The sequence below is a fragment of the Panicum virgatum genome, chromosome 2K, assembly GCF_016808335.1.
Source record: "Panicum virgatum strain AP13 chromosome 2K, P.virgatum_v5, whole genome shotgun sequence".
Classification (NCBI taxonomy): domain Eukaryota; kingdom Viridiplantae; phylum Streptophyta; class Magnoliopsida; order Poales; family Poaceae; genus Panicum; species Panicum virgatum.
Window position 1 is genome coordinate 43408607 of NC_053137.1, and position 22706 is coordinate 43431312.

The 22706-nt window shown below is 44.1% G+C and overlaps 1 protein-coding gene across 4 annotated transcripts; it reads left to right on the forward strand.

The window, feature by feature from the left end:
* Positions 1-15424: 15424 nt before the first annotated feature.
* On the forward strand, positions 15425-16469 carry LOC120678796. 4 transcript variants are annotated; one of them, XR_005676805.1, is made up of 2 exons: positions 15425-15729; positions 16097-16469. XR_005676805.1 is itself a non-coding variant. In XM_039960171.1 (2 exons), exons 1-2 carry the CDS (start codon positions 15593-15595, stop codon positions 16393-16395), a joined length of 336 nt encoding a protein of 111 aa, XP_039816105.1. In that variant the 5' UTR covers positions 15426-15592; the 3' UTR covers positions 16396-16469. The 4 variants fall into 4 exon arrangements, 1 of the variants encoding a protein (XP_039816105.1); XM_039960171.1 differs by having other exon boundaries at positions 15426-15629; XR_005676804.1 differs by having other exon boundaries at positions 15636-15927.
* Positions 16470-22706: the final 6237 nt, after the last annotated feature.

Sequence of the window (22706 nt, forward strand, 5' to 3'; positions counted from 1 at the left end):
ACTAGCTCTATAATTTTGGTTACTAAAGTTTGAATGAAACTTTATATTGTGTGCTCTAGATTAATTTTTAGCAAATAAGTAATTTATTTATATCTTTTTACCATAGCTTTGTTATGCCTGATTTTTGAAACCTAGCATCCTTTTGCCATGTTTAGTCTTGTAAGAAATTTATGGCACAAATTCTTGATTTTTGCTCGTTATTTCATGTGCTTTATTTATTTCTAGCTTACGCACTTATTTATTTTGTTAAAGCATGTTCTTGTTAATTTCTTGGAGTAATCTTTTTTACCATAAGCTCTTCTAATCACAAGTAACTTATGGTAATTGTTGGGAAAATTTTTGCGCTGTCTAACTTGAGTTTTTGATTTATTCTTGAATTTTAAGGTTAATTCATGCTAGTGTGGTTTTTGTTAGAATAAGCTCCATGTTTGGACTCAATTCCTATACATGGTCTTTCCTTTTTAATTTTGAGTTTATGTTTGATTTCAAACCCTAGTTGTTGAAATTCTTTTGAATTCAAATTCTAAATTTGAATTCAACCCACCCCATGTTCCTGAATAGATTTACCCTTTCTTTCTTTTAATTTCAAACCATGTTTCTTAGTGTAGCTAATTTTGTTATTTTATGGAATTCCTTGTGTTTACTTTTACTCTATAAACGATTGCTCAGTAAAGTAACACTTTAAGCTTGGTCTTAAATGTTTACTTTATTGGATAACAACTTTTTAGTGAAGGAAAGCTATACTTAAGCACTTCACTAATTTCGAGTATTACATTGCATATAGAAATAATATCGCTAGTTGACGGAACGTACGAACTCATCCAGGAACCAGACATCGTGAACCCGAAGTCCAATAGTGAACTACATGAAGTCCAACCAACATTGTGGAATTAACTGAAGTCCCGAACTTCAATTCGTAAGAGCTAACGTTTACTGACTCTATATCACTAAAGGCAAGCCCCGGTGTATAATCCCAGTATTTTAAATTATACAATTTATTTACTTGTGCATTTAAGTTATTGGAGTTAATTGAAAATCTTAGATGCATAACCCTAGGTACCTATTGATTGAACACTAGAAACAGAGTTCGACTAGCTGCTATGCTAATAGAACCGGTAAAAGTCAAGTGATTGCCTGTCACTCGCGAGCTTATAGGAGTTGATTGTTTACATTCCTGCAATCACTATAAGGACCATGGACGGATAGGGTTACAAGTTTCATGGTGGAAATCCGTCTGTGTTGATAAAATTTGCTAAGGCTGCAGTGTGTGGTAATCATGGTTAAGCGTTTGAAAGTACTAGCCACATTCCGTGAGTTATGGGTAAGCGGCAAGTCTAGTAACTGATCGGCCCAGCAAGTGGACATACCCCCCACTCTCTCTTAGAGATAGGAAGTTATTTTATGTTTGAAAGTTTATATTATGTTGCGCAACACTACGGCTACAGAGAGGGTCGGGCTCTCTGTACTCGGGGAGAGTGGCACTGATCCACGAACCGGAATGACCAGCAAACAGTTGCTTGGGAGGGACTCAACAGTGCTCCAAGCGTGTGTGTTAGGTTTACCCTTGCAAGGATTGGAAATTCGATTCAGAATCGTCTGTTTCTCGCGGATATTGAAACTGCTTGATACCTTTGCCACATAGAGTAAGAAGTGAAACAATGATACTCAATATGGTTGAATGCAATTATTTCTCTACCATGTCTATATAGATAGGTGCAAATCTAGAATGGCTAATAAAACTAGAATCTGAAAGTTAAAACTTGAAATCAAGGACCTACTCTTTATTGCTTTTCAGCAAAAGAAAACTCCAGAGCCTTCACAAGCCTTGCATGTCTAGCTACAGGGCTATGTTATACCCTTAGTCGGGTCAGCCTTGCTGAGTATTAGTATACTCAGTCTTGCTTGTGACTTTATTTTCAGGTAATCCTTGGAATGCTTTGTGAGATTGACATCATGTACGGGCTTCATCATGATATCATATATCGTCGCTAGATATCATTTTCTTTTCCAATGTTTATAAACTCTGAAGAACTTATCTACTTTCAAATTTCTGAGGTACTCTGTTCAAATTCTCAAACTCAGTTTGTAATAACATTTACTATTGAAGTTGTGTTATAAACTTTATGGTTATTGTAATCTCTGAAAGATCCGGCAGGTGCGGGTACACTTCCTTCACCCTTGCCAAAGACAACATTTAGTTTGCTCACTGCTTTAAATAATTGCCTCCCATCACGAATCTTTGGAGCTGAGCGATCTTCCCTTGTCCCATCAAAGGATTTCTTGTTTCGACGATATGGATGATATTGGTGAAGAAACCTACGATGACCCATGTAAACCATCTTCTTACTATTGGCCAACCATCTAGCATCAGTATCATCCAAGCATACCACACATCCTTGATATCCTTTTGTAACTTGTCCTGATACGCTACCAAGGCCGGGTAGGTCCGTGATTGTTACAAACAGTAGTCCTCGTAAAGTGAAGTGTTCTCGCTTGTCTCGTCCCATACCCTAACACCCTCATTCCACAGTGTCATGAAATCATCCACCAATGGCTCCAAATACACATCTATATCATTTTCAGGTTGTTTTGGTCCTTGGATTAGTAAAGGCATCATAAGGTACGTCCTCTTCATACACAGCCATGGCAGAATGTTGTATATACAAATAGTCACGGGCCAAGTGTTGTGTTTGCTGCTAACCATATTAAAGGGATTCATCCCATCCTTACTCAACCCAAACCTTATGTTCCTGATCTCGCCTGCAAAGGTATTGTATCTAGAATTGATAGCCCTCCACTGTGAACCATCTGCTGGGTGTCTAAGCTTTCCATCAACCAAACGATCTTCGGCATGCCACCTCATCAGCTTGGCCGTTTCTGCGTTCGCAAACCATCTCTTCAAACGAGGAATTATTGGGAAGTACCACACAACCTTCTTGGGAGGCCTTTTATTCCTATCACCTTTCATCATCGTGGCAGATGAACACTTGTACCGGGAAGTTTTGCATACAGGACACGAGTCCAAGTCTTTGTAATCACCTCGATATAATATGCAATCATTGTGACACGCATGAATTTTCTGCACCTCGAGTCCCATTGGGCAAATCATTTGCTTGGCCTTGTATGTGTTTTCAGGCAACTCATTGGGGTTCGGAAGAAGCTTTTGCAGAAGAGTTAGCAAATCGTCGAAACCCTTGTCCGTCATACCATTACTTGATTTCAGCTCCAACAGCAACAAGTCAGCTTCCAATTTAGTCACACTGGAACCCTGATACAGCGGTGTCTTCGCATCCTTTCTCATTTGCTCTAACTTCTTCAGATTTTTTGCATCTATGAATTCTGGCTCCCCATCACGTATCATCTGATCTAGATCATCACTTACACCATCATCAGCCAACGTATCATTGACGGTTTCCTCGACTCTTTCATGGACTCGTTCAGCGATATTCTCATGTACAATTTCCTGGACGGTATCATGCCGTGAAGCATCATGTTGTAAGTTCTCCCCATCTTCTCCATGCTTATTCCAAATCTTATAGTTTGCCATAAAACCCCTAACCAATAGATGACAACGAATTTGCTCGATATTGCGAAATTGTTTCTGATTGCGGCAATCAACACATGGGCAGTACACATGGTCATCATCCTGTAACCTATTGATACAATATGCCCGAATGGTCTTCACAAATGAATCAACACCATTCACAAACTTGGGATCCGGAGCCTTCGAACTATACATCCACCCTCATTCCATCTATAAATGACAAATCAATGTAAAATTCATATCAAAATCAATACAATGAAACAAGATATGAATTGCATGTGCATCTAGGTAATCACTATAAAACAAGACATGGATTTTGCTTCTACAATGAACAAAGCCCCTCCATCCATCAAATCCAAACTTGAAATTCAAAATTTACCCAAAGGAACAAGCAAAGAATTTAATGGTTGCTAGTTACTAACCTCAAATCGAGTAGTTGTCACACCCCGGCCCAGGGCTTAATAGGATTAATAGGATACTCATACCAACAAGTTGCAACTTCTTTTCCTAAAACTGGTCTCCAAAAAACTCCGAGGTTAAGCGTGCTTGGCCCGGAGCAATCTGGGGATGGGTGACCGACCGGGAAGTTATTCCCGAGTGCGCACGAGTAAGGACAAAATGTGCAGAAAAGACATGTGTTGGTTTGTGATGATAGTCTATATCCTAGAAAGCTGCCAGATGTAAGCGGGCCCGGCCTCGGAGAGGCGGGATGTTACAGAAGCTATAACACCTTCGGTGTTTAGCACTATTTTAAAGACGCAATTAACATTTAATGACCAAGTTAATTAAATCAAGCTTTTCATATACGTATATGTATATGTGATTATGTATAAGAGTACGCATGCAGTGACATATAAATCGCTGTAATTTTCAAATCAATCCACTTCTGCATGTGAAATTGAGTAGGCACCTTCCCTTGTCTTAATAGACAACAAAATTTTGCACATGAAATGATAAGTCATTCGAATCACGATTTTTGGAAATTCAAAATAATTTTTAAACCATAACTCGAATGAAATTTTGCCCAACACGAAAGTTGTAGATCTTTGAATTTCCTCCAACCTTGATGTTCACCGTTTTTCGAGTTTCAATACAAACATTTGAATCAATTTGAGTCAAACTTCGGTTGACCCACCTCACTTCTCTTTCTTCCTTCTCTCTCCCTCCTCTGTTCTTTCTCTGGCGCCATGGCAGGGTGGGCAGCGAAGCCCCGCTGCCCGAGCGACCGCCTGCTACTGCACGCCCCGACAGCCACGCCCCGACGGATGCTCGATGACAACCATGCGCAGCCGAGCTCCCGCACGCACGCCGTTGACCCAGAGCCGGAGCGGAGGAGCGTGTCCTACCACCGCTCGTCAACGCCGCCTCTCCTCCTCGCTGCGCTCCTACTCATGGCCTTCCATGATGAGCTTTTAGCTCGTCCGTCCTGTCACCGCTGCGGCGCCCCAACCCCCTCCTCGCTACGTCTCTGCCCTGGCCATTACTGCCGCTCGGCGAACACGCCACCGTGACGCCACACGCGCCTGCCCGAGCCGCTGCTCGCGGCCGGCCTTCAATGTCGCGCGCCACTGACGCCCCCAGTCCCTCCACTCGCTCGTCTCCCTCCTCCCTCACCTTGAGCCGCCTATAAAAGGAGCCTCGGAGCCCCTTGCGCACGCGCCAGAGCTCGCCGCGGCCTGCCATTAGCGCCGCTGCTCCTGCTCCCCAGCGTTCCCCCTCCCCCACCCCACCTCGGCCCAAATAGACACCCCATCCCCCTTTCCCACCGCCCATTGAAGCTCCCCAGCCTGCTTGCCTCCGCCCAGTGCCGCCAGAGTAACGCCACCACCGTCCGCTACCGGCCGCCGGCTCTACTCCACGCCGGCGAGCCGCCTCCGGCCACCCCGAGACCAACCCGAACCACCCAGGGGTAGAGCTCGCCGTCCTCTTGCCTCTCCCCCGCAGGGCACTCACCACCAGCGAGCGAACTCGCCGGATTCCGACCGGCCGCGCCTCCCCTGCTCCCTGTCCGGCGGAGGACCTGATTGCTTCGATTGCAAAAGTTCCAGGGGCCTCTGTGCAAAGTCCTGTTTCTTTTCCTTTTTGTTTTCAAAACAGTGAACTTCAAAATTCTATAACAAATCGTAGAAAATTCATAAAAATACAAGCTTAACTTTTCTGGATTCCTGGTGACTAGATCTACAACTTTTGTTACATGCACTTTGTCAGTTGCTCAACAGTTTTTCCTCTATTTAAAAGACAATGAATAGGTAGTTTTTATGGTATCTCAAGTTATATGCATGTTCTGGTTCTGATTTTTGGATAGTGGTGTATTACCAAATAGTATGGCTCTGGGTAAAAATTTCATGACCATAGGAGAACTCTAGCTATACTTTTTAGTAGACCTTGCTTTATGCCATGGACATATGAATCTAATTTCTTATGACTGTGGTGCTTTGAGTTAGAAGATGAAACATTAAAAGTGGTGTTATAATGCTTCCTAAATGTTGTAGAAAAAGTTTGGAACTTTTTACTTGAGCGGAACCTGCTCAAGTAATTTATGCTTTGGATAAGTGTATTAAATCAACAAAAATATTTCCTCTGCATAGAAAAATCCAATATATTTACCACAGGCTTTAGTTGAGAATAGGACCCTTATGGAAAAATTTGAGACTCAGAAACTTAGTATAACTCTCTGTATAAATAAGTTTGTTTTATTGCTGATATAGTTTGTCATATTTTTCATGCTCTGTTTACTGCTCCATAAAATCTGGAAAATTAATAGTAGACGACCCAAAATAATCGGAAGCCTCAATAAAATGTTTAGCTCCTTTGCTCGCATGGTTTGTTCTGTATAAATAGATTCATATCCTAGCAGTGGCTGTGTATTTTGTTTTTCATAATTTTTCTACAGCATGAAAATTTCTGAAATTTATACAGTAATACCTAAACTTGATGAAATACCCTACGTAAAAATTTCAACCCCAGAAACACTATGTAACTATATTTATGAGCAGCACATGTGATCTCTAGTTTTTGTTAAAGAAAATGACCTTTGTATGTTATGGTAAATGATGAAAACCCCACCTTGACTTTATGAACTAAGTAATGTTGTCTTCTACTCTATAAATGATTGCCCAAGAAGTTGAAAAGAAAATGATCTCCAACCCAACTTTAGTTTTGTTGGATTACAACTTTATAGTGAAGTAAATAACAAATTATTATCGTGACACAACTCATACATATGCATTTCATGTAGATCCAACTACTCTCGCTGACGGAATGTACGAGCTGGTGCCCGAGTCGAAGAGTGAGCAGCGTGAAGCTCAAGTGAATCTAACTGAAGCCACCGAAGACCCGAACCAAAGTTCGGAAGAACCCAAGGCTAACTATGCTCAGGAAGGCAAGCCCCGGAGCATGACCTATTACTCTCAACTTTATACAACTTATTGGTTCTATATACTTGTGTATTTAAGTTTACAGGAGTTGATTGAAACCTTAGTTGCATGATCCTAGGTACCTATGTTTGAACACTAGTATGTGTAGGTCGCTAGATAGCTATGCTAATGATTCGATAGAAGTCGAGTGATTTCCTGTCACTCGCGAGCTTATAGGAGTTGAATGTCTACTACATGCTACAATCATAAGGTCCATGGACAGGGCTATGGTACTTGTTGATGCCCTGTTTGATTAGTAAAAAATGTTAAGGCCGCAGAGTGTGGTAGTGGTGGTTAAGCGTTTGAACGTACTAACCACATGCCGAGAAATATGGTAGTCGGTAAGCTTAAGTACCTGATCGGACCGGGGAGTGGACTTTTCCCTCACCCTCTTTGAACTTGTTCTCATGAGCGCACATGCGGGTGCAGAGTCAGCGTACTCTGTAGTCGAGGATGGTGACCCTGATCCACGAGCCGAAAAGAAAAGGGAAATGTTGCGTGGGGACTCGGTTCCCATGCATGTGTTTAGGTCTGCCTGGCTAGGTTAACAAATTCGATTCGAATCGTCCTTTCTCGCGGTTATTAAGACTGCTTAACTCTTTTGCCACATAGAGTAAGAAGTGAAATAATGATGATGATTAATATGGTTGAATGATGAAAAATAATTGTTTTCCACCATATATGCTATTGGATAGATGCTCACTTAGAAGGATTAATTGAACTAGAATTTTGAAGCTAAAATTAGAAATTAAGGATTTACTCTTAGTTCCTTTTCGGCGAAACAAACCCCTCCAGCCAAAAGCCTTGCTTGTCTAGGTAGTGGGCTAAGTATACCCATAGTCGGGTAAGTCTTGCTGAGTATTAGTATACTTAGCCTTGCTTGTGGCTCAACATTGTTTTCAGGTGATACGTTTGAAGATTAGATAGCTAGCTTGACTTGGCCGTATACTTTACCTCCTGGTTGGTCGGTGGAGTGGGATCCGACTCCGGCCAACGATGACAATGCCGAGTGATGTCATGTACGGACTTCATCATGACATCTTGTATCGTCGTTTAGAACTTGCTTTATTTTCACTGCAGTTGAACTCTGAACTACTGTAAATTTGAATTTCAAGTACCTTTCTGAGATTTCGAACTAGGTTTGTAATAATTAAGTTAAGACTCTATAATGTAATCTATTTGTGAAATGTTGTACTCTCTAGACTCACCTTCGTGTGAGTTGCATATAAGCTTTGGGTTTCGATTGCAGCTCAGGTGGTTTCATCAGGACTTTACCCGACTGGACTGTCGGATTACTCCGTTTGAAGTGCGTGTTAGCCGGGATTACCTTTGTGGTGATGTTTAGCGCGCTTGAGCCGGATTAATTCGAACAGTTCTGCCACAGTAGTTGATATTAATACTTCAAAAGAGGCCCAAAATCTTGAACACCATGGTGAGAAATGGCTGAAAAAATGATGGGGAGAAATGGAGAAATCGGGTAGGGTGATGAGGGGGGAGGGTTTATAAAGGGGACCATCTTCACCGCCGACCCTAGCCATGGACCGGCGTTGAAAATGATTTTCACACCCGGCCCCAAAGTCGTTGAGCTCAGTGGGGTTTAGGGCCGGCGGTGAAAACTAAAATCATTTTCACCGCCGGTCCGTGGCTAGGGCCGGCGGTGAAAACTAAAATCATTTTCACCGCTGGCCCTAGACACGGACCGGCGGTGAAAATGGTTTTCACCGCCGACCCTAAACCCCACTGAGCCCAACGACTTTGGGGCCGGCGGTGAAGATTTTCACCACCGGTACATTTGGAACCGGCGATGAAAATGGCGGTGGTAAAAATAGTTTATGTAGTAGTGTGACGGTTTAGATTTAAGTGTGCTGGGAGGGACTGGAATGTTTTGTGCCGTTAGATCAAAGATCGGATGGTTAAAAAATATCTAGGTGATGTGGCTGTACCATATGTTAGAGAAATAGCAATTAATGGGATGTAGTGGGGAGCTTTTTTTTATAAGAGTTATAGATATAAATCCGTCAAAAGGTATCTATTATATTGATAAATTAGGTGATTCTTTGCGCTTTGCTACAGGATTTGAGTGAATTTTTTTTATAAACTATGACAAAAAGATGTAAAAATAAATAAATAAAACACAATGGAGAGCATGTAGTATTATGTTGATCAAAATTTATTGAAAAATATGAAATGGTGGATATTCGAATAACAAAAGCTTATCACTAATTGACCTCTGGAACTCTGTCTCCAAAAGTTGGTGAACCGCTCACACATATCGTTCTCTATTTTGGACCCTTTTATTTTCTGTGTCGCAGAGGCAAAAGGAAATAATGTTTACACCTTTTATTCATCTTATAGGTTGTTGATTGAGAGCATCATCGTCTCTAAGATGAACCCGTATGATGCTGGTATGGTAATCCACCTATAAATTATGTGATCTTTGTTTCTTCCCAGAAATTTACAGTAGGCTGAAAGATAAGAAATTTTTTTGAGAGAAAAGATAAGAAAATTCGTGGGACTGAGATTAGCAAAGTAAATCTTGCACTAAGAAAAAAAAAACAGACCACCAGCAACATGGACTTCATCTTCCAGCTCGCATAGGCCAGTGGCGTGGTGCCCAAGATCCTCTGCCGGTTCTTGGCCGATGGTTGCGTCGCGTTCGCTGCCTACAACGTGGCGTCGGACAGTGGAAGCTACATGCGCACCACGGGATCGACTCTGGAGTTCCACAGCGCCGCCGGCATAGACAAATGTATATGTAATTATGTGAAAGCTTAGGAGCCGTACAGTTAACCTCTTAAACCTTTATCGTATGGTGGAGGCAGTTTCTAAGAGACTTAATGATCAGCGGTAGTGGCCAACAAAGTGCCCCTTAATGCTCAACAGTAGTGGTCAGCAAAGAGCCTCTTGCTCATCGGTAGTACCCAACAAAATTCCCTTGATGCATGACAGAGTAACTATGTTCATCTATTAGCGGTAGTGGCCAACAAAGTGCCCCTTAATGCTCAGCAGTAGCGGTCAGCAAAGAGCCCTTTGCTCAGTGGTAGTACCCAACAAAATTCCCTTGATGCATGACAGAGTAACTATGTTCATCTATTAGTGATGTATCATTTGTATGGATGGTAGAGATTATGCTAGTTGCTGAGATCCAATAGACAACACTAATTGAGATGACATGGATTAACGTGGCTCTTAGTGGGGACCAACTATATATGTTTTATAGACATGTAAAACTATAGCAGTATTTTTAATGAGAGATAGTAGGGTCTTCATATTTCATCACGATGGCAACTGTTAACGCAAAAACATGCCGCGTCAAATATTGAGCACTGAACGTGCAGCACACAGGGGTGCATCTTGCAGTGTCGTTGCACGTACCGATCTTGTTAGGGCAGTTTGATGAGGATCCAACAAACGTTGCTCGGGAGGGATCTGTCAGGTAGGCGCACCTTGAGGTGCTTTAAGATCGGCAGGTCACCAAGAGCATCCTCAAATGCCATAGAAACAAAGTAAGAACAGCATATCAAGGCTGAAAAAGTTAGTTTGGAGAGGTAAAAGGTAAAAATGATAAAAGGATAGATTGATCGATATTGGACATCCTCAACTGGACATAAGAAGGGAAGTCTTACCCCATTAGGAGTCAAATCTTATACAAATTCGTATCAAAATACAACTTCTAACTCAGATTTTACAACCTGAATCGGTCTAACGGACCGGTCTGACCGTTCGATCTGGCTCAAGTCTTCTCGAAATCATAACTTTTTCATCTGAACTCCAAATCGGATGTTATACATATGCATTTTGATCATCTCAGCGAGAGCTACACAATGGTGGAGTTAAATTTGCATTTTGATAAAGTTACCTAAACCCGCCCGATTGGTTTGTGCACATCTGTTTGACTGGTCTGCACGATCGTGCCAATTTTGACCATCAACAACACTTATTATTAGAAATTCAGATTTGCTATGTAACTTAGGTCTAGCAAACATACCAGTCGCCTAGCAGGTTCTTTAAAGTTTTATTATCGCTTATTCGTGTCACCTTATATTAAATAATGATATCTTTTTTTAAGAAAAGACATTAGAAATATGTCTCATATCTAATTCATATCAATAAAAATAATTAGTGGTACAAAAAGACAGCTTGATACAACACGACATAAAGAAAACAAAAGTACATCAAAGAGTTTTCTGGTCATATTCTTCAATTGATTGTTCGTGATTCACTGGAGCTTGAAAAATGCACTGCAATGGCACAATAGGAAAAGGGACACCTGCAAATGCCGTCGCCACAAGGTTTTGAAGACCGCAAAAACACTCACTCATTGTTTACAATGAGATCAAGCAACCGCTGAAAGAACATCGGCTGGGGGAACACCCCAAGTAACGCAGACTTGCGATCCTTCACTATTAAAACAAAGGGCTGAAGAAATCGGATCTTATCCCAAAACAAATTGAAAGTAGAGGTCGAAGTCGCCACAACATAAAATAGCGAACTGCATCTCCTAATTGAGACAACAACTGCAAAGATCTTGAGAGAACCTTTAAATCTGGCAGAACCAACTCTCACTGGCCCTTCGTCGGTGCTAGATCGGACGCCGTCGAGATAGGGACAGATCGAAGAGACCTTATTCCACAGCAGCAGCAGCAGCACAATCACCTCGCCGATGTTGCTGAAAAATCAAATTTAGAGAAAAATTAAAAGACTAGATCTACGGGCTGCTGTTGTGCAATTTCGGAGGATAGAGTAGAGGCAATCTTTCTAGCCTCTAAGAAAGTTGGATAGCCTCATGGCCAAGGAAGAGAGACGGAAGGGGGTCATGGTTGTCAGGTTAGCGGAAATATTGTTCATACCTAACTGACAAGTGTTGAAGGTTAGGGGTGGTGTCTCCCTATAGTTAATGTTGATCGTAATTCATAGTGAAGTGACAACTCTGGTGGTGATTGTGCTGCCAAGGCAATTCAGAATGTTGAAAAGGAAGAATTGCTACATAAGGGAGAAATAATATGGAAGGTCTGATCCTCGTTAGGGCAAGAACAACAATGAGACAATTGGAGGCAAAAGCGATGAGAGAAGAGCATCAAGAATATTCTCCTTCACGTGGAAAGGAACAATAAAGAGGAATAGATGATATTAAAAGGTAAGATTTAGATCAAGTGGTTTAAAGAGATTGTTATTTGGAAAAAAAGTGGTTCAAATACTTGACTTTATTGACACCAAATCTAGTTATAAGATGAGATTGCCCCTTTAAATTTTCTAATTTCCACATTTTGGAACTAGAAAACTAGTTTTATCAAGGTAGTAGGATGTTTTTCAATCATGATGATACCATGTTTTAGTTGTATACATGACAGTAGAAAGTTTCGATTGACCAAGGACAGCAACCTATAAGGTGCATTCATGCATTCATAAATAATTAAATATGTTGATCCTCCAACTCTATCTTTATGTACTTTGTAACAAGTGAGCTTCTCATGCTAACTACTTAAGGCCTATTTACCCGGTAAATTCTACCTTTATCAACTTTGTAATAAGTGAACTTCCCATGCGAACTACTTAGAGCGTATTTAGTTAGTAATAATTCAATCATTTTTTTGCCAAATTTGTTTAAGGTTAACTCACCAAATTTCACACTTAGTTTAGGACAATCTAGTCTCCTTTTCTAATTCATTCACCAAATTTCGGAGCCCACCGAATTGGATGAATTTTGGAAAATTCAAAAAAAATCAGAACAAATTTCAGTTGAGTTGACCAGTGAAATAATTTGAACTTTGACTGAAATCTAACAGAATTTTGATGAATTTGAACCGATTTTTTTTACAAAACATAACAACAAATATTTTTAAGGAGTTTATTTTGAAATATATAATATAAGAATCAAGAGAGTAGAAGAAAGATGATATATATTACATCACCACAGTCCAGTTAACACATTTTAGAGTCCAATTGAGCTTAACAGAATCACAAATAGTCTTTATTGTACATAGTCCCTAATGACTCATGAGGCCTCCATGAGAAGGGCCTAGCCAAGAACAACGAACTGATTAGGGACATGATAGATCGATTTAAAACAGAAAAGCTCACACCAGCTACGAGCTGCAGGTTGGAGTAGAGAGATGGACGGGAATAGGATGAACTAGGAAGGAGATGAGCGAATCTAGGAGGAGGCCGATGGGGAGACCCTGGTTTTCGACCATGCTTCCAACGTCTGTTGGCCGCCGCCAGCAGGAAGGAGGGGTGGAAGAAAATGAAATTGCTAGGTTTCATGATGGAATCTATGCTTTTATAGTGAGAAGAGGTATTTATGGGCTGCTATGAACCTTGGGCTAGGGTTCAAAATTAAATCGGGTCGAAACTTTTTAGCCAGTTTTTTAATTTGTTCTCGGGCCTTACCGAGACGGACAAAATCCAGTGAAATCCAGCCCATTCAGTTCGAATCTCAAAACCTTGGTGGTGGGACCAAGCTTGAAGAAAGATAATTTTATCATAGTTTGTGAATTTTGGTTATTAGCTTGATCAAACTCAATTAACCTTAGATATGATAAATAATGGTATGGTTTGGCTCTAAGCCAAATAGACACTTAGAGTTCCGGACAACAACCGCACGTTAATCTACAATTAATAAGTCACAATATATGCTCTGTTTCGTGTAGTCTATCTTCATTTGACTTGAGAAGAACAAAGAACCATCAATTTAGGTGTTTTGTTGTTTCCCTATGGCTCGGGAGGTGCTCCTAAGATTATATTGGATTTGACATGATGAGACGAATGTTGAGCACAATACGGCCCATGCTAGAAAATTAGAGTGCATCTTTAGAACTTGGGCCGGCTAAGCTAGTAGGCCATATTACTCGACATTCTAATTTTGCTAATATGTGAGTGTATCGGCCCACCTTAGTGAGGATCCTAATACGTGACCGTCGGGATATAAAGTGCCTCTTCCCCTTCCATCCCCGTCTCATCCCCCTCTCCTTCAACTAGGGTTTCCCAGCTGTGCTGCTACCCTAGAGAGCAGATGGCGCCTCAGGTCAAAGGATGGCAGATGAGCAAGAACCGTCGCAGATCTAGGTTTTTCTGGTCAGGGCTAGAGGCCCAACGTCGTGAGCAGAGAGAAGATGTGATCGAGGAGGAGCCACAACCCCAGCCATGGTGGGTTGGAATGGATCACGGTATTATTTCTTTCGATTTCCTTACATAAATATCAAATCGATACTAGAACTTTAGGAATCTATCGTTTAATTTATTTCTGCAAATATTCAGATCTATGTTTCTATGTTTCAATCTCGATGCTTTGGTCATTTATTTCACAATTTGTCCCCCCTAATACCAAATATACATCATCATGTGTTCGATCTCGATGCTTTGATTGTTTATTTCACGATCCGTTCCCTCAAATACCAGATCTACATCGCCATGTTTCAATCTCGATGCTCTGATTGTTTTTTATTTCACACTTGGTTTCCCCAAATACCAGATCTAGGTTGTTGTATTCTGATCTCTATGATTTGATCGTTCATTTCACATCTTTACCTAATATACTATATTTATTTTGCTAAATACTATATCGATGTCATGTGGTTGTTTTCAATCAACATTTTTTTGATCATTTTTACTTTTCCTAATACCATATCTACATCACCGAGTTCTCATCTTTGTGCTCAGTTTATTTAGATTACAAAGGATCACCAAACCTTACAGGGGATGGCTAGTTTACGGTCAACCGTACGGGAGGCATCCGTACGGTCGATTTTCTGACATCAATTTTTTTTGTTTTTAAATTTTTTTTTGTCGTTTTCTAAGAAAAATAAATTTAGACATTTTTTATGAGTCAAATAATTTTCAAGTGAAAATTTGGTGGGTAGAAAAAATTTCAAGAAATAAATTGGTGAGATAAAAAAAATTACGAGAAAATTTTTGCCATAGAGAAATTTATCAAATGAAAGAAATAAAAAAACTACCCGGCGGAGCTCGCCGCCGGAGGCCAGCGCCCTCGCCGCCGCCGCCCTCGTCCTCCACGAGCTTCCTCGCCGCCGCCGCCCAATCCCTGCCGCCGGCGAGCACCCAGGGACGCACCATACCGCCGCCACCGCCTCCATCCTCCGCGAGCGCTGGAGGAGGGGGGAGTGGCGGAAGACCCTGCTGCCGCCGCCTCCGGCGAGCACTAGGGTTGCGAGCCGTGGCCACCATCCCGCCCGCGCGCTCGCCGGGCGAAGCTCGCGTCCCTGCTAGAAGATAAAGACAGAGGCCTGCTGGATCTAGACAGAAAGAGAAATAGCCTGCTAAGAGGAGACGGAAGGAAATGCGAGAAGATTCTGGCCGTGGGAGGAGGTAATCACGTGGGTCGTCGGGCCCACCACGTGGCGCGGGTCGTCGACCGTGAGTTGCTCTGCTCCCGGTCGACTGTAGAAATAGCATTGCGAACCTTACACCATGAGCTACGTACTTTCCCTTGTCTCTTGGCCTGTCTCTCAACCCATCCCATTGGAGATGTTCTCATACACACCGGAGACACTGCGAGGCACTCGCAGAGCCAACACTTGGTGGGAGCAAAGCCAAAATCTAGCGCACACGGCATCGGCATGGATGCACGGTGAAGGGCTGGAGCCTGGAGGTCCCCACGGCCAAAAGATCTCCGATGACCGCTGGATCTGCATGGATCGCCAAATCATTCGGTGAGCCTTGCTGGGGCCAGGACGCCCCGACGGACAAGCTTGAGCGATCTCGACGCTTTCCCCCCAAAATTGTCCACCTTACGGGGATGACCCCTAAACGGTGAGAGGGATATCATCGACCATGCCATCAGAAACGCACTCCTCGATCCTTCGTCGCTGCCCTGAACCCCCTTATCGTCCTCCCCAAATTTCCCCCCTCTCACCTCCGGAATTCGCCTATAAAGATCACCCCTCTAGCTCTGATCCTCCCGTATAGTGAGTGCCCCACCGTGCAGATCTTTAATTTGACGCCTCCGATGTACATCCCCCCCCCCCCCCCCACCATCCAACTCAGCCCCGAATCTTTTCTTCAAATCTTGGCAGCTATGCCGGCGTGATCTTTTTGAGCCTTTCTCATTTTCTTTTTGTTTTTTGGTCTCTAGAGGATAGTCGAGTGTCTTTTGACTCCGTCCTTGTTGATTGCGCAGGGAGTAGCAGCACGAACAGCATTGCGAGCACCTGGGAGACAGGATCGATGGAGGAGGATGGCGGCTCCAGCAGCTGGGAGTGGTTTGTGGCTAGGGCGGGCACCGGCGATGCGGGCGGAATTGGAGGAGGCCCCAACGCCGGCATCGTCGTGCAGCCCCTGCAGGCACCGCAGAAGAGCATTGGCGAGGCGCGGGGGATCCTGGAGCACAACCGCGTGTTTTTTTTTGATTTAGCATACCTGTATTACAGGATAAGGAAAGCATACACATACGAGAACAAATACAGAAACGCTGTGTAAGGATACATGGGCAGTTGTTCTCGCCATCTTACACAAAGGCCCCTGGAAGAAATAGAAATTACACAAAAGTCCCAGGCCCCTGTGCTACTCGAAGCCACCAGAAGCCTCCGCCGACCAGCACCGACGAATCGGCCGCCGTCGAGGAAGACGTCTTGGCCACCATGGATCAGGAAGAGCTCCATCGATGCAAAGCTTTGACAAGAGCCGCAAAGGACACCCGACAAAGAAGCCGGGATGAAAATGCCGTTGGAAGAGCATCGGCCGGGGATGCACCCCGAACTCCACCGATCCTGGGACAAAGCTCGCCGACGACTCTTGCCGTCGGGACCTCGAGCTCGACCCATCCTCCAGCTTGCCGCACCGCCCACAACGGCCACCGTACCCTTGACAAAAGGCGCCGCCATCAGACAACCGCGCCGACTCCAACACAGGGGATTCTGTAGATCCCCTTTTCCCCGGATCCACCCTTGACGACGAAGAAGACCGCCAAAGGGGCGAGGACGAGACCGGGAAACCTTATTCCTCTGCAACGCCGCCACCATCGCCTCGCCGGCGCCACCAGGAAGACACAGCCGCAAGAAGGACACCCCTCTCCGGCAAAACCTAGACCTAGATAGGACACTACCTAGTCTATACACAACCGCACGGCGATTCGCCGGTCCATCTCGCTCTCCGACGCCCAGAAGGCCGCCGGAAAGGAAGAGGACCGGCAAAATCGCCGCCGGGAAATCAATCCGCCTCCTTTTTCGCCTCCCTGTGCTGTAGCAGCTTCGAAGAGACGAGAAGGGAAAGGAAGCCGAGCTCATAGCACAACTGCGTGTTGATCCAGGAGATCAATCAGAACCAGGAGACCTACGACGCGGATAGGCTGACCCGCAACATGTCCCTCATTCGGGAGCTGAACACCAACACCGCTCGCGTCGTCGAGCTCTACAGCGAACTGTCGAGGCGTTACGCCCACGTCATCGCCGCCAAGAAGGCCACCGCAGCAACCGGCGACAAGGCCCACTCTTCCGGTGCCGGTCAGCAGCAGTAGAGGCGGGCGGCGCCCCCGCTCCGTGTTTGGATTTCCTTGTCGTAATATTAGAAAAAAAGAAGATTTCCTATCGCCACCGATGGCGGTTGGGGAATTTAGAAAGGGGGGGAGTGTTAGAATTGGAAACTTTTTTCTTCTCCCGATTTGACCATGGATGACATGATGATTGTGACAGAACCGCCAAATTAAAACTCAAATTAAGCTAAATGGCCATCATTTGAACACATCAGGCACATTTGGCTTAACGGTTTAATTTGACTGTCCTTTCGAAACCGACATTCCGATCGAAACAAACACCAGTAGTCCCACGCGAAGGTGAGCGCAAGCAGTACAAACATGACGAGTACATATAAATATGATTACAATACCGAGTAGAGTACATTAAGTTCTACAAACCTGGTTTGATTACATAAACAATATACAAGGGCAACTTTATTTTAAAACAAAGCCCGATATAGGAAACCTGACGTCCATAATACCAGAAGCGCAGTATCGAATCACACACTCAGCCCACGGGTGTGTGATTTTGTAACTAGCAAGGACTAAACATCTGGTCCGGCCACCTCCCAACCATCCGCGCCAAGCTGGATGAATTTAGCACAACAAGGGCAGAAGTCTATCTCATCCTGACCTGAAATAGTTTGAGCCACAACCCTGAGTATAGTAATACTCCGCAAGACTTACCCGACTATGGGTATACATAGCCCACTATCTAGACATGCACGGCTTTCTGGTTGTGGATTATTTGCATAAAAGCATTTAAAGGTGGATCCTTACTTTCAATATTTTAGCTCACATTCTATATAAATTAATATCCTCTGGACATTTGCAGAACCCTTTCTAAAACAAACATAATAGAAGATCAATTAGTAATCTCAACATTCCCTTCAACATATACATTAATATTCCATCTCATTACTACGATGCGGTGCTGTGATAAAGGTGCTCATATCCGAGAGCGACTGTCAGCGAATCGATCCGATTTAACCTTGCAAGGTGAACCTAACTAACACGGCACGTATTGGCCCCGTCGGACCATACGGACCAACCATTCCCCTCCCCGCCTCGAACTACAGGACCGCCCCACCATCATATGGTCAGCCGAGCTCAACGTGAGACTACCAAAAGTAAACATATGCAATCCCATTTCTCCGCGACTACTCGACTACCCCAGGAGGTGAGTTGGAGTCATGTACTTTCGAAGCAAAGCAGTACTCGGCTTACCGGTTTTGATTACCTCCTACTCCCGGCATGCAGTTAGTACAATTCAAACTCGATCACAGGGCCAGACAACGAACGGTCCTTAATCGACACAGACGGGCTAGCCTTTCCCCGCCCGGTCTCCATTTTCTTTTCTTTCGCCAACCTATTCCATTATTCCATATACTCAAAATAACGATACATCCTATATCTCGCGAGTGACCAGAAATCACTCGACTTCTACCGAGATCTTATTAAGCATAGCATTTCTATCGTCCTATACATACTAGTATAACTACAGGGAACCTAGGGATTATGCAACTAGAGTTCCAAACAATTCCTAAACCTAATGCACAAGTAATAGAAACATATATAGATGTCATAAATTGAAATAATAGGTTGTGCACCGGGGCTTGCCTGCGGGCTGCTGCTCAGAGCTAGTGTCCACTGGGCCTTGGGCCGAGTCGTCACGAAACTCCTGCTGGGCTGGCTCCGTCTGCTCCTGCGGCTCCGCGATCACCTCGTATACGACTTCCTCGGTCGCGGATTCTATATGTATGCATATGCGACAATGAGTAAATGTCATGCATATGAGACAACGAGTAAATGCCAACATGACTTTGCCATTAGATGATAATCATTAAACAAATTAATAATTTACATAAAAGGATGCAAGTATGGTGATAAATAACTTTAACCCTAGTGCTAGAAACAATTAGAGGCCAAATTATCAATTAGAGCATGATTTACTACAAAATAAAATATGACTAGCAAAGACATTATTATTTGCTTCTTATAATTTGTATAAAAATTTACATGTAAAATATACACATAATTAAGTTTGGTTACATGTTACATTCATATACTAAACTAGGTCCTATGAGTATGAAAATTTTATGGTGGATCACTCATGTTTAAAATAAGCTACTGCAAAAATTTCATAATTTTTAGATTAACAAATCTATAGAAACTAATTAAGCAAGACTAAACACAATCTAAATTCTTGCAGGGGTAAAAAGGTCATTTTGCCACTGTGGATATTTTTCCTCCATAGATCTTACTCTACCAAATCCAACAAAATTTATTTCATATTTTTCACATTTTTCATTGATTTTATATGGAATTTACAATTCACAGCCAAAATAAATCAACAAAATAAAAAGAAATCCCCTTAACCCCTGACCCGTGGGCCCCAGCGGTTAGTAACACAAAACAGAGAGGGGGGCGGCCAGGCGCGCCAGGGCGCGCGCTCGCCGGCGCAGGGGGGCAAGGGCCCGCGGCGGCGGCGCCCAACGGCGGCCTGCGCAGGGCGAAGCCGCGGCCCAGGCAGGGCCCGCGCGCGCGCGGCTCTGGGCAGCGGATTAGCCCGCAGCGGCGGCAGCGCAGGGGGGTGACGCGGCGGCAGCGGCGCAGCTCGCCGTTTCATGCGGCGGCGGCCGGTGGCGAGCAGCGCGGCGGCGGGGCTCTTGGCTCGCGCGCTTAGACCCGCGGTGGCGGTGCGGCGCGGGGGTGGCGCAGAGGCGGTGGCGGCGTGCTTGCAGTCGCGCCAGTGGCGGCGCTAGGGCAGGGGAGGCGGCTGCGTGCTTGCGCCGGCGGCAGCGGGGCCAAGCGGCGGCGGTGCGGCGCCGGGGTAAGCATCAGCGAGCTCGGGCGGCCCTGGTGCGCGCGCAAGCTTGGCGCGGGGTGGTGCAGAGGCGGCTCGCGGCGCACGGCGGTGGCGGCGGAGGGAAACGGCGGCGGCACGGTGGACAACGCGCGTGGAAACCTCACGAACAGAGGAAGGAGAAGGAGAGGAACGGGAGCGCGAACGAGAGTGAAGGCAGGTGGCGAGCTCGGGAGACGTCGTGGGCGACTTGGCAACGACACCGGCCGGAAAAACGGGATCGCTCTCCACGACGACACGCATGGCGGTGGGGAGGCTTCGGGAGACCGCGGAGCGCCATTACTGAGCGCTGTGCTCAACAGGGAGACGCGAGGTGAGGGATTGACATGTGGGGGCCACGTGTAAGGTTTGAATTTAGCTAAACTTCATTCAAACTTTGGTGAATTCGTATTTCCATTTGAATTCCAAATTTTGGATTGTTACAGTCCTTCCCCCTAAAAGAAATCTCGTCCCGAGATTTAAGAGAAAAGTGCCGAATGGAAAGGAAGTCGGAAAATCATATACCTTGGTATAATTAGAGCAACTCGGGACATCTGGATTGAACAAAATCCTCCGTTTCCCAGGTAGCTTCTCGCTCTGAGTGATTACTCCATTGTACCTTATAGAAATTGCTGGTTTGATTTCGAGTGACCCGAGTCTTGTGATCAACAATTTTCACTGGATGCTCTGGATAGACAAAATCGGGCTCCACTTGTAACTTCTCTATGTCAATTATTTTGTTTGGAACACGGAGGCATTTCCTGAGCTGAGAGACATGGAATTTATTATGAACTGCGGATAATTGAGCAGGAAGTTCCAAGCGATATGCTACTGGCCCACATTGTTCAATGATAGGAAAAGGCCCAACATAGCGAGGGGCGAGCTTTCCCTTTACACCAAACCGTTGGACTCCTCTCATTGGAGATACCCGTAAATAAACATGATCTCCCACTTGGAACGAGATCGATTGACGTTTCTTGTCTGCATATCTTTTCTGCCGGGATTGGGCTATTTTCAAGTTCTCCTGTATAACCCGGACTTGTTCTTCCGCCTCACTGAGCATATCAGGGCCGAATACATTTCTCTCACCAGCTTCTGACCAATTCAATGGAGTTCTACACCTTCGCCCATATAATGCCTCAAAAGGAGCCATTTTGATGCTTTCCTGATAGCTGTTATTATAGGAGAATTCAGCTAAAGGTAGACACTCATCCCATTTATGACTATAGGTGAGTGCACAGGCTCTAAGCATATCTTCGAGAATCTGATTTATTCTCTCCGTCTGACCATCGGTCTGAGGATGATAAGCCGAACTGCGAATGAGTTGAGTACCAAGGGCTGCATGAAAGTGTTCCAAAAAATGTGCAACAAATTGGGTACCACGGTCAGAAATGATAGTCCTGGGTACTCCATGCAAACTCAGGATACGACTGATATAAAGCTCAGCATAATGTTGTGCCCTAAAGATGGTTTTTACGGGAAGGAAATGAGCTGACTTCGTCAGACGGTCCACAATAACCCAAATAGAATCATATCCTTTAGAAGTCTTGGGAAATCCAACAATGAAATCCATACTAATATCTTCCCATTTTCCTGATGGAATAGTCAGCGGTTGAAGAAGACTAGTTGATCTCAAGTGGCTCGCTTTAACTCTTTTACAAATGTCACACTCAGACACATATTTGGCAATTTCCCGCTTCATTCTTGTCCGCCAAAATCGCTGCTTCAAATCTTGATACATTTTATTGCTGCCCGGGTGGATAGAATACCTAGAGAGATGAGCTTTATCAAGGATTTGTTTTCAGAGCTCTAAATCTTTAGGTACCACCAAACGATCCTTAAACCATAGAATTTCAGCCTCATCTAAATGAAAACACTTCACCCCCGAGTCATTTTCCGCAAGTCTTTGGCGAATCTTTTCCATCCCGACATTATGTTTTTGAGCACAAATAATCCGATCTCGAAGAGTAGATGAAAGGACCAAATTATTAAGACTGACATGTGTGATGATCCCCAAGTTTAATTTTTCCAGTTCATAACAAAGGGTTTCATTGAAAGGCACAATAGACAGGCAGTTGCACTGAGCCTTGCGGCTCAAAGCATCTGCAACCACATTGGCCTTACCCGGGTGATAATGAATTTCCAGATCATAATCCTTAATCAATTCCAATCATCGCCTTTGGCGTAGATTCAGTTCATTCTGGGTGAAGATATACTTGAGACTTTTATGGTCCGTATATATATGAACAGGATTACCCAGAAGATAATGACACCAGATCTTCAAAGCATGAACCACTGCTGCTAATTCTAAATCATGAGTGGCATAATTTTCCTCATGTCGCCGGAGTGCTCTGGAAGCATAAGCAATTACTCGACGGTCTTGCATGAGGACACAACCTAAACCCATACCTGATGCATCACAATATACCTCAA

Bases quoted from the DNA above. Each gene is read 5' to 3' on its own strand.
- LOC120678796 (XM_039960171.1), top strand. From the start codon at position 15,593: ATGACCGCTGGATCTGCATGGATCGCCAAATCATTCG. The intron at 15,630-16,096 runs GTGAGCCTTGCT...TTGATTGCGCAG, and splicing joins ATGGATCGCCAAATCATTCG to GGAGTAGCAGCACGAACAGC.